This window comes from Neomonachus schauinslandi, chromosome 11 (assembly GCF_002201575.2).
Source record: "Neomonachus schauinslandi chromosome 11, ASM220157v2, whole genome shotgun sequence".
Taxonomy (NCBI): domain Eukaryota; kingdom Metazoa; phylum Chordata; class Mammalia; order Carnivora; family Phocidae; genus Neomonachus; species Neomonachus schauinslandi.
In genome coordinates, this window is record NC_058413.1 from 99,862,845 (window position 1) to 99,873,448 (window position 10,604).

General features: G+C 37.3%; 1 protein-coding gene across 1 annotated transcript in view; it reads left to right on the forward strand.

The window, feature by feature from the left end:
* Positions 1-4,636: 4,636 nt before the first annotated feature.
* Positions 4,637-10,604, forward strand: part of LOC110586413 (NXPE family member 4-like) — a 20,979-nt gene continuing 15,011 nt past the window's right edge. Inside the window, 2 exon segments of the mRNA XM_021696622.1 lie at positions 4,637-4,644; positions 5,832-5,916. Coding sequence (XP_021552297.1) covers positions 4,637-4,644; positions 5,832-5,916 — 93 coding nt within the window.

Consider the following 10,604-nt stretch of genomic DNA (forward strand, 5'->3'; position numbering starts at 1 on the left):
TCATTGCAAATGGCAAGATTTCATTCCTTTTGATGGCTGCATAATATTCCATAGTATATATATATATATATATATATATATACATATACCACTTCTTCTTTATCCATTCATCTGTCAATGCACATCTTGGCTCTTTCCACAGTTTGGCTATTGTGGACATTGCTGCTATAAACATCAGGGTGCACGTACCCCTTCAAATCCCTACATTTGTATCTTTGGGGTAAATACCCAGTAGTGCAATTGCTGGATTGTATGGTAGCTCTATTTTCAACTTTTTGAGGAACCTCCATACTGTTTTCCAGAGTGGCTGCACCAGCTTGCATTCCCACCAACAGTGTAGGAGGGTTCCCCTTTCTCCGCATCCCCGCCAACATCTGTCGTTTCTTGACTTGTTAATTTTAGCCATTCTGACTGGTGTGAGGTGATATCTCATTGAGGTTTTGATTTGGAGTCAGAAGAATAGGTATTAATTCTTCTTTAAATGTTTGGTAGAATTCCCCTGGAAAGCCATCTGGCCCTGGGCTTTTGTTTTTTGGGAGATTTTTGATGACTGCTTCAATTTCCTTAGTGGTTATGGGTCTGTTCAGGTTTTCTATTTCTTCCTGGTTCAGTTTTGGTAGTTGATACATCTCTAGGAATGCATCCATTTCTTCCAGATTTTCTAATTTGCTGGCATAGAGTTGCTCATAATATGTTCTTATAATTGTTTGTATTTCTTTGGTGTTGGTTGTGATCTCTCCTCTTTCATTCATACTTTTATTTATTTGGGTCCTTTCTCTTTTCTTTTTGATAAGTCTGGCCAGGGGTTTATCAATCTTGTTAATTCTTTCAAAGAACCAGCTCCTAGTTTCGTTGATCTGTTCTACTGTTCTTTTGGTTTCTATTTCATTGATTTCTGCTCTGATCTTTATTATTTCTCTTCTCCTGCTGGGTTTAGGCTTTCTTTGCTGTTCTTTCTCCAGCTCCTTTAGGTGTAGGGTTAGGTTGTGTATTTGAGACCTTTCTGGTTTCTTGAGAAAGGCTTGTATTGCTATATACTTTCCTCTTAAGACTGCCTTTGCTGCATCCCAAAGATTTTGAATAGTTGTGTTTTCATTTTCATTGGTTTCCATGAATTTTTTTTAATTCTTCTTTAATTTCCTGGTTGACCCATTCATTCTTTAGTCGGATGCTCTTTAGCCTCCGTGTATTTGAGTTCTTTCCGACTTCCCTCTTATGATTGAGTTCTAGTTTCAAAGCATTGTGGTCTGAAAATAGGCAGGGAATGATCCCAGTCTTTTGGTACTGGTTGAGACCTGATTTGTGACCTAGGATGTGATCTATTCTGGAGAATGTTCCATGGGCACTAGAGAAGAATGTGTTCTGTTGTTTTGGGATGGAATGTACTGAATATATCTGTGCAGTCCATTTGGTCCAGTGTGTCATTTAAAGTCTTTATTTCCTTGTTGATCTTTTGCTTAGATGTTCTGTCCATTTCAGTGAGGGGGGTGTTAAAGTCCCCCACTATTATTGTATTGTTGTCAATGTGTTTCTTTGCTTTTCTTTTTAATTGGCTTATATAATTGGCTGCTCCCATGTTAGGGGCATAGATATTTACAATTGTTAGATCTTCTTGTTGGATAGACCCTTTAAGTACGATATAGTGTCCTTCCTCATCTCTTATTACAGTTTTGGTTTAAAATCTAATTTGTCTGATATAAAGATTGCCACCCCAGCTTTCTTTTGGTGTCCATTAGCATGGTAAATGGTTTTCCACCCCCTCACTTTCAATCTGGGGCTGTCTTTGGGTCGAAAATGAGTCTCTTGCAGACAGCATATTGATGGGTCTTGTTTTTTTTATCCAATCTGATAGCCTGTGTCTTTTGATTGGGGCATTTAGCCCATTTACATTCAGGGTAACTATTGAAAGATATGAATTTAGTACCACTGTATTGCCTGTAAGGTGAATGTTACTGTGTATTGTCTGTGTTCCTTTCTGGTCTATGTTACATTTAGGTGCTCTCTTTGCTTAGAGGACCCCTTTCAATATTTCTTGTAGGGCTGGTTTGGTGTTTGCAAATTCCTTTAGTTTTTGTGTCTCCTGGAAGGTTTTGATCTCTCCTTCTATTTTCAATGACAGCCTAGCTGGATATAGTATTCTTGGCTGCATATTTTTCTTGTTTAGTGCTCTGAATGTATCATGCCAGTCCTTTCTGGCCTGCCAGGTCTCTGTGGATAGGTCTGTTGCCAGTCTAATGTTTCTACCCTTGTAGGTTACATATCTCTTCTCCTGAGCTGCTTTCAGGATTTTCTTTTTGTCTCTGAGACTCATAAGTTTTACTCTTAGATGTCAGGGTGTTGACCTATTTTTATTGATTTAGAGAGGGGTTCTCTGTGCCTCTTGGATTTTGATGCCTGTTTCCTTCCCCAAATTAGGGAAGTTCTCTGCTATAATTTGCTCCAATATACCTTCTGCCCCACCCTCTCTTTCTTCTTCTTCTGGGATCCCAATTATTCTAATGTTGTTTCGTCTTATGGTATCACTTATCTCCCAAATTCTGCCCTCGTGATCCATTAGTTGTTTATCTCTCTTTTTCTCAGCTTCTTTATTCTCCATCATTTGGTCTTCTATATCACTAATTCACTCTTCTGCCTTATTTATTCTAGCAGTTAGAGCCTCCATTTTTGATTGCACCTCATTAATAGCCTTTTTGATTTTGACTTGGTTAGATTTCAGTTCTTTTATTTCTCCAGAAAGGGTTTCTCTAATAACTTCCATGCTTTTTTCAAGTGCTTGGGCTCTTTTAGATCCTGATCAGCACTACTCTTGCCCTACTCATACCCCCAAAGAACTGATGACCTCCTGAATTGTATTTTATTCTGTAAACACATGGTCCCACGTTCCCTTGCCTGAGCTCTCATGTTTATATCCCTCATTTAGACCTATAAATGTAGGGGAAAAGGAAGCTACTCAGTCAAAGATAATGACAAAGCCACACACTAAATGCAAGGAGAACGCACTAATGATGACCATTTATCTTGCTCAGATCAGGCTTTCGGGTGGTTTAAGGGGGTTGGGGGTCTTTTAGGCATAATGGACAATAAATATATGAACCACGGGATTTACCTGAACTTGGTTAGACCATTTCTGTTGGAGTCATGCTGCATGGTGGAAAGTGCTCTAAATCAGAGGTCAAAGTGACAGGAATCCTAATCTCAGCTCTGTTTCAAAGCATACTAGATGATCTGGACAAACCATTTAAATTCTGCACTCTCAGTTAAGTCAAGCAGATTCGTTATTCCTGCCTCCTGAAGAGATGTCAAGTTGACATTAAATATCAGCCTCTATATAACTAGAACAAATTAAAACCCATAGATCTGTGTATCAGTAGGTGGCAAACTTGAGTGCTTGCTAACACTGGTCTCCTAAGAAGCAACCAAACCAGAACTGCAAATATTTGTCTCTTAGAGGCTCCCTAGGACAGAATGGTCCAGAATGGGTATGACTAAACCCAGTCATACACGTAAGGTTAAAACAGTTTCTCCAACTGTCATCACGTAAAGACATAAAGAAGTATTGTTAAGGCCAGTTCAGTAGAGCACGATCAAGGATGTTGGAAGGATTATTATGTCCTTATGAAACAGACCTCGATTCTTTCATAGACAGATGGACATGTTTAAATATGTTTAACTGCCTCTGTGGGACAGTACAAATGAGACTGTGGAGGGATCCACAGTGTAATCAGCTACTGCTTTCTATGGACACTGGTGCAATAGTCCTGGGTACCTGCTCTTTTGGGCACCATTTCTATCAGTTCAAGACTGCAAACCCCAGATAGATTCAAACTCGTAAGTATAAGCCATTCACTCTCTTGTCTTGAGAGTTAATATCATTGTCTTGCCTCTGTTGTATCTGAGGTTTTATTAATTCAATTCAGCAAATTTTATTGAGTACCTACTATGTCCAAGATAATATGCACTTGAATCCTGGCAAGTGGGTCTTGATGACAAGGTTCAAATGGAATCTAGGCAGTTTCAGCTTTTCGGGAATGGCTGGCTACTCTCAATCATTCAAACGTTCAGCTTCATTCACTCTTTTTGTTGTTGTTGTTGGGTTTTTATTGTATGTGTACTGTAACTAGACTAATAAGGTCTAAAGACATTAAAATTATCTAATCTGTACTGAGGATTTCGTTTTTCCTCCCCCATTATGCATGAACTAGTAACTGTAGTCTGTGATCTAGGCCTCCCCTTAGGGTGGAGTCCCCTTCATGGAAATAAGCAGAAGGTTGTGGATCCCAGCCAAAAGTATGCAGGCTGCAGCTCCTACCTGTGTTTTCTTTTAGCACAGAGGAGACACACCCCAGTAGTACACTGGTGGCTTCAAAAGAAAGCCCCAGATGACAGCAGTTCCTATGCATAGGATTGAACGTAATCTTTAAAGGTACGAAAACATTCTCCAAATTGTGCAGGTGGGGGAAGAGGTAACACTTACTCTTTGGTACAGAAACTTCTAACGTATATGTATCAACTGGGAATCTAGGGTAGGAGGTGCTTCGAGGGGAGAGTCAATTTGAAAGATGGAAAATTTTAGAAAGGCAGCATTTAAGCGATCTGCTTTTAAAAGACAACTTGAAATTCTTACCCAATGACAGAAATGAAGATGTAACAAACTTTTTCGGCTTTGGTAGTACTAGAAAAGCTGGTTAAGACAAGAAAAAGGAACCTAATAATAGAATTGTAATAAGGAAGCTGGAAAAACCAAGTTACATTAAAAAGGCCCTGGGAAACTGTGAAAGAGCCAAGATGTCCATCGACAGATGAATGGATAAAGAAGATGTGGTATATATATACAATGGAATATTATGCAGCCATCAAAAGGAATGAGATCATGTCATTTGCAACGATGTGGATGGAACTGGAGGATGTTATGCTGAGCGACATAAGTCAATCAGAGAAAGACATGTATCATATGACCTCACTGATATGAGGAATTCTTAATCTCAGGAAACAAACTGAGGGTTGCTGGAGTGGGGGGTGGGGTGGGAGGGATGGGGTGGCTGGGTGATAGACACTGGGGAGGGTATGTGCTATGGTGAGTGCTGTGAATTGTGCAAGACTGTTGAATCACAGATCTGTACCTCTGAAACAAATAATGCAATATATGTTAAGAAAAAAAAAAGATAGGAGGGGAAGAATGAAGGGGGCGGAAATCAGAGGGGGAGACAAACCATGAGAGATGATGGATTCTGAAAAACAAACTGAGGGTTCTAGAGGGGAGGGGCGTGGGAGGATGGGTTAGCCTGGTGATGGGTATTAAAGAGGGCACGTTCTACATGGAGCACTGGGTGTTATGCACAAACAATGAATCATGGATCACTACATCAAAAACTAATGATGTAATGTATGGTGATTAACATAACAATAAAAAAATTTTAAAAAGGCCTTGGGATAAAGTGATGATCAGGGTCAACATTTGCTGAGATGTTTTGTCTACAGTTTGTGTTTAAGGGAAGAGAATAGGAAATCTGTTAGGGAACAAAATAGCCTGGACACCTAAACGTGAGCAACCCTGCATCCTCCAGGCCATTAACGGCTCAGTTTCACAGAATCCATGGTGGGCTTCCTGTCTCAGAACAGCGTTTCTGTTGAAGGTACAAGCTGATCGCCAAAGATGGCCACTGGGAGGACAATAAGAGCAGCTTCTATGTAGGAGCAGGGCAAGGTTCTGTTCTGGGAGAAACTTAGGACAAAAGAATCAAGAGGTATCAACTTTTCATGTATTTCTGCATTTTCTTTCTGCTGTGCATGTGTTTGTTTTGTATTATCTCTTGTAGGATCCTCATCATGAGAAGCATGGCAAATCGTAAATCACTGTTGATACAGTTTATATTGGCCTCCTGGATCATTTTTACAGTTTTTCAAAATTCCACTAAGGTAGGAATTGCTTTCTTTCTGTGTCTTACTTTTACTTCATACTTTACCTGTTCTAGGAAAATTCAAACAGGGATGCCTGCGTGGCTTAGACGGTTAAGGTCATGGGATCAAGTTCTGCATCTGGCTCCTTGTTCAGTAGGGAGCCTGCTTCTCCCTTTGCCTGCCATGCTCCCCCCTGCTTGTGCTCTTGCACTCTCTTTCTGACAAATAAAAAGTCTTAGAGAGAGGAAGGAAGGAAGGAAGAAAAGGAAAGGAAGGAAGGAAGAGAAAGAAAAAAAAGAAAAGAAGGAAAGACAAGAAAGAAAGGAAAGGAAAGAAAGAAAAGATTAAAAAAAAAGGAAAGTCCAAACAACGAGACTTACTAAATTGTAGTAGGGGAATTTCAACAGCTTACACAACTTTGAAGAGCCAACTTATTTGGGGACACCTGAGGGGCTCAGTTGGTTGAGTGTCCAACTCTTGATCTTGGCTCAGATCTTGATCTCAGGGTGGTGAGTTCAGACCCCACGTTGGGCTCCATGCTGGGTGTGGAGCCTACTTAATAAAAAACAAATAAAAGAATCAACATATTTGATTATTATGCAGCTTGGGTGAGGAGGATGTTGTGTTCGTGTGTGTGCGCATGCGCGTGTGTGTGTATGCATGCACACTTCTTTTGTCACTTACAAATGCCCCTGCAATGATTTTCTCCCAATGTTTAGCTTGTTTTTTCACCTTTAAGGGAATTTCTGAACAATACATTTTCCTGTCTACATAGTAAAATTTATCTGCCTTTTTAAACAGTCAATTCTTTTTGAGTATTAAGAAACCCTTCCCTACTTCAGTGTCAGATTATTTATCTAAATATTCTACTTAAGCTTTTAAAGGTTGCTCTAGACATTTAACTCTGCAACAGATCTGAATATTTTTTTTTTGCTGATTTTTATTTCTGTGTGGATGATCACCTTTTCAGGTCTTCTTATTTTGTAGTTGTTTCTTTCTATGCTGATTCATCATGTCATTCTTGTCATGTATCAAAATTTCTGATCAGGATGGGTCCCTTTCTGTTCTCTTTGTTCTATTCCATTGACCTATGTATCTTCCCTGTATCAATACCACATTGCTATAATTAATATAAATAATAATAATAATAATTAGTTTCATAGTTAGTCATGAAAGCTTCTAGGTCAAGTTACCACCACTTAATCTACTTCACAAGTTTCCCGGCCAGGATTGGCCCTTTACTCTTTTATTATTATATGTTTTAGAGTCAGTCTGTCAGATATGATGGAAAAATCTTACTTAAATTTTATGTGCATTACATTAACCATGCAGCTCAAATTGGGAAAACTGACATGTTTATAATATTATTTTACTCTTTACAAACATGTAATCTCTGTCCATTTATTTAGGTTTTCTTCAAGATCTTTCAGTAAATTTAAAAATTTTTGCATACATGTCTTCTACATCTTTTATTAGATTTATAACTAGGTACTTTATAATTTTTTTGTTGCTGTTGTAAATGGTGTTTTTATTTTATTTTTTATTTTTTTATTATTATATTCCCTTAGCATTTTCTAATTCCTTCTTGCTGGTGTAGAAGAATGCAGTTGACTTTTGCATATTGAACAGCAATATTTTGCTTTGCAAGGTCTCTGATTCATTAGTTGAGGGATGCAAATATCACCTAGCATCTCCCCAAGGATAGAAATATACTTGCTCTAAAGTTTTGTTGTGCATTTTCTATTTCTGTTCCTTTGTCTTCTCTTTACTGAACTTGATACTTTTCTTTCTTGAGTTGGCTTTCATAAAATTTTTGCTAATCCTTGGTTGTATGTCCATTCTTATACTTAAGGTTCTGTGGTGGCCAGACTGAGTCCTGTTACCTATTTTCTCCAGCATGTTTGTAGCAGAGCTGCAAAAAGTACTCAAGGCAATAAATGCTCCCCATTTGTCTGGGGTGTTGCCAGGCACACAGGGTCCTATCCTACACCCTCCAACTTAAATACCTAGAGTTTTTATGCACAGTAAAGTACAGAAGTCCCCATTTCTAGCTGCCTGGCCAGGCACAGGTGGAAAAATAGGGAAGCAGTAACCATCCCAGTATGTCCTCCCATGGGCTACTCCTTTATCCTCTCTTATTCCAATTATCAACTTCCTCCAAGTTTGGAGTATCCTTGGAGTGGCTTCCATCTTCTGCAGAATTCTCATTGACATGCATTTGGAGCCATGGTTTTCTTCATTGATCTAAGTTCATCTGCCTTTTGTTTTTCAGATATCTTTTTTTTTTTTTTGAGGTATCTCTCCACCCAGTGTGGGGCTCAAACTCATGACCCTGAGATCAAGAATCTTATGCTCTACCAACTGAGACAGCAAGGCACCCCTATTTTTCAGATTTCTTATAAATTCTGGTCTAATTAAGGTATCTCATCCTATTTCCTAGAATACTTAGAAATTTTTAATTTTTTTTCTATCTTTCATTAGATTTTCTGGTGGGAAATTGAGGCTATAATATGTCCTTTGTCCTCCATCTTGAATCAGGTTTTCCTGCTTATTTTTACCAAAAAAATTTTTGTCCAGAGTAGTATTCTATCATACTAAAAATCACTTAAAATTTCCATGTGCTGAAGTTGTAGCAATTAAAAAGTACCTGATAATGTATTGTGATGGTTAAGTACCTGATAAGGTATTGTGATGATTAATGTACATATTCTCTAGGTCATTACTCATTTTTTTATCTAAATAAATAGCAACTACTGAGACAGTAGTTTTAAGTTCCTATAGCAACTACTGAGACAGGTTTTAAGTTTCTAATTATTATTGTGGATTTATATGTCCCTTTAATTCTGTCAATTTTTGTTTCACTTATAAACACATGTACGTGTAGGTACAATACACATTTATGATGCTATGTTTTCTGACAAATTGACTCTTACCACTGTGAAATGTCTATCTCTATGTCTGGTGACATGCTTTGTCTTGAAGTCTATTTTAACATTAATATTAGCTTTTTCATGCTTACATGGCATGTTTCCCATCTTTACTTTCAATCTGTAGATAACTTTATACTTAAACTACATTTTTGATAAGCAGCAAATAGTTGGGTCTTGCTTTTTTATCTCTGTCTTGTAATAGCATGTTTAGTCAACTTATTGTTAATGAAATTTTTGAGCGGATTTAGGTCCATCAGTTTACTGTTTGTTTTCTCTTTGGCCCCTCTGTTCCTCTTTTTGGATTAATTGATTTTTTTTTAGAATTTCCTGTTAGTTTCTTTATTATTTTTACAGCTGTAAGTTTTTTTTTTAAGTAGTTCCTCTAGGGATTATAATGCATGTTCTTTTATAGTTAATATCATGCTACTTCATGTGATCTGTAATAACCTTTCAACTATTTACTTCCATCTATTTGCCACCCCATTCTTTATGCTATCATTGTCATATTATTACAAAATTACAATTTTTACTTTAAATAATTACATGCATTTTAGATAAATTAGGAGACAAACATATAGTATTTTATATTTATCAATATAGTTACCATTTCTGGTGCTTTTCATTCTTTTTTGAGATCTGTGTTTCTATTTGTGTAATTTCCCTTTCACTTGAAGAATGTTAGTTAGCACCCCTTATAATACAAGTCCAGTGCTGTTCCTTATTCCAAGTTTCAACTTCGCTCCAGTGTCCATCTGCTTATGGCGGTCACTCTCCAGTGCTTGTGGAGATTTTCTTTCTTTATGGTTTAGAGTTTATCATTGTTATCTGCAGGAGAATTGCTCTGGAAAACAATTTCATAGTGTATATTAAGACCTTTACCAGTGTTGGGATGTCCGGGGGGCTCAGTCGGTTAAGCATCTGCCTTTGGCTCAGGTCATGATCCCCGAGTCCTGGGATCAAGTCCCACACTGGGCTTCTTGCTCAGCAGGGAACCTGCTTCTCCCTCTGCCTGCCGCTCCCTCTGCTTGTGCTCACATGCTCTCTCTCTCTCACAAATAAATTAAAAAAAGAAAGACCTTTAACAGTGTTCACCACATTGGATCAAAATAATTCTATTTCTGAGTTCTTACAAATAAGCTGGATTGCAAAGATTTATACCAAAAGATTTATACTGAAGTATAAGCAAGAGAAAAGTTGAGTGTAATAAATGTCCAAAAAGGTGGGGATATGTAAAATATTAAGCTGTATCCATAGGCTGGAATACTATGTGAGCCAGTGACATAAGGTGGAGTTTTTAACAACACTGTTTTTAAAAATATCAAAATTCATTGGTAATATTCGGTTTGTTCACAATCATGTGAAATAGCATATAGAGAATGAAAGAAAAATCACCAAAATATTAACAGTAGTTATCAATTATGACAGATTCAACCAATTATGGTTGTCATAATTGTCACTGATTTTTGTTTCCTATACAGTTTGGCATTCTCCCATTTTTAATAATCAGTGTTAATTTATGATTAGAAAATAAATATTTTTGTAAGCCTATGTTTATTATCTCCTAAGTTAACTAAAACAATCTGAAAAATACTAATAAATATCATAGGATGTTTAAGCAACATACAAAATATCAAATAGAAAAAAATAATCATATTTTACATAAAAGCCCCATGCATCTTAAACATTTTCTTAAGGATTTTTTTAATGACTGAATTCTAGTTTTAAGATTAAAAAATAATAGAACGGTAAACATTTGTTGTGTGCTATGCAGTTAAA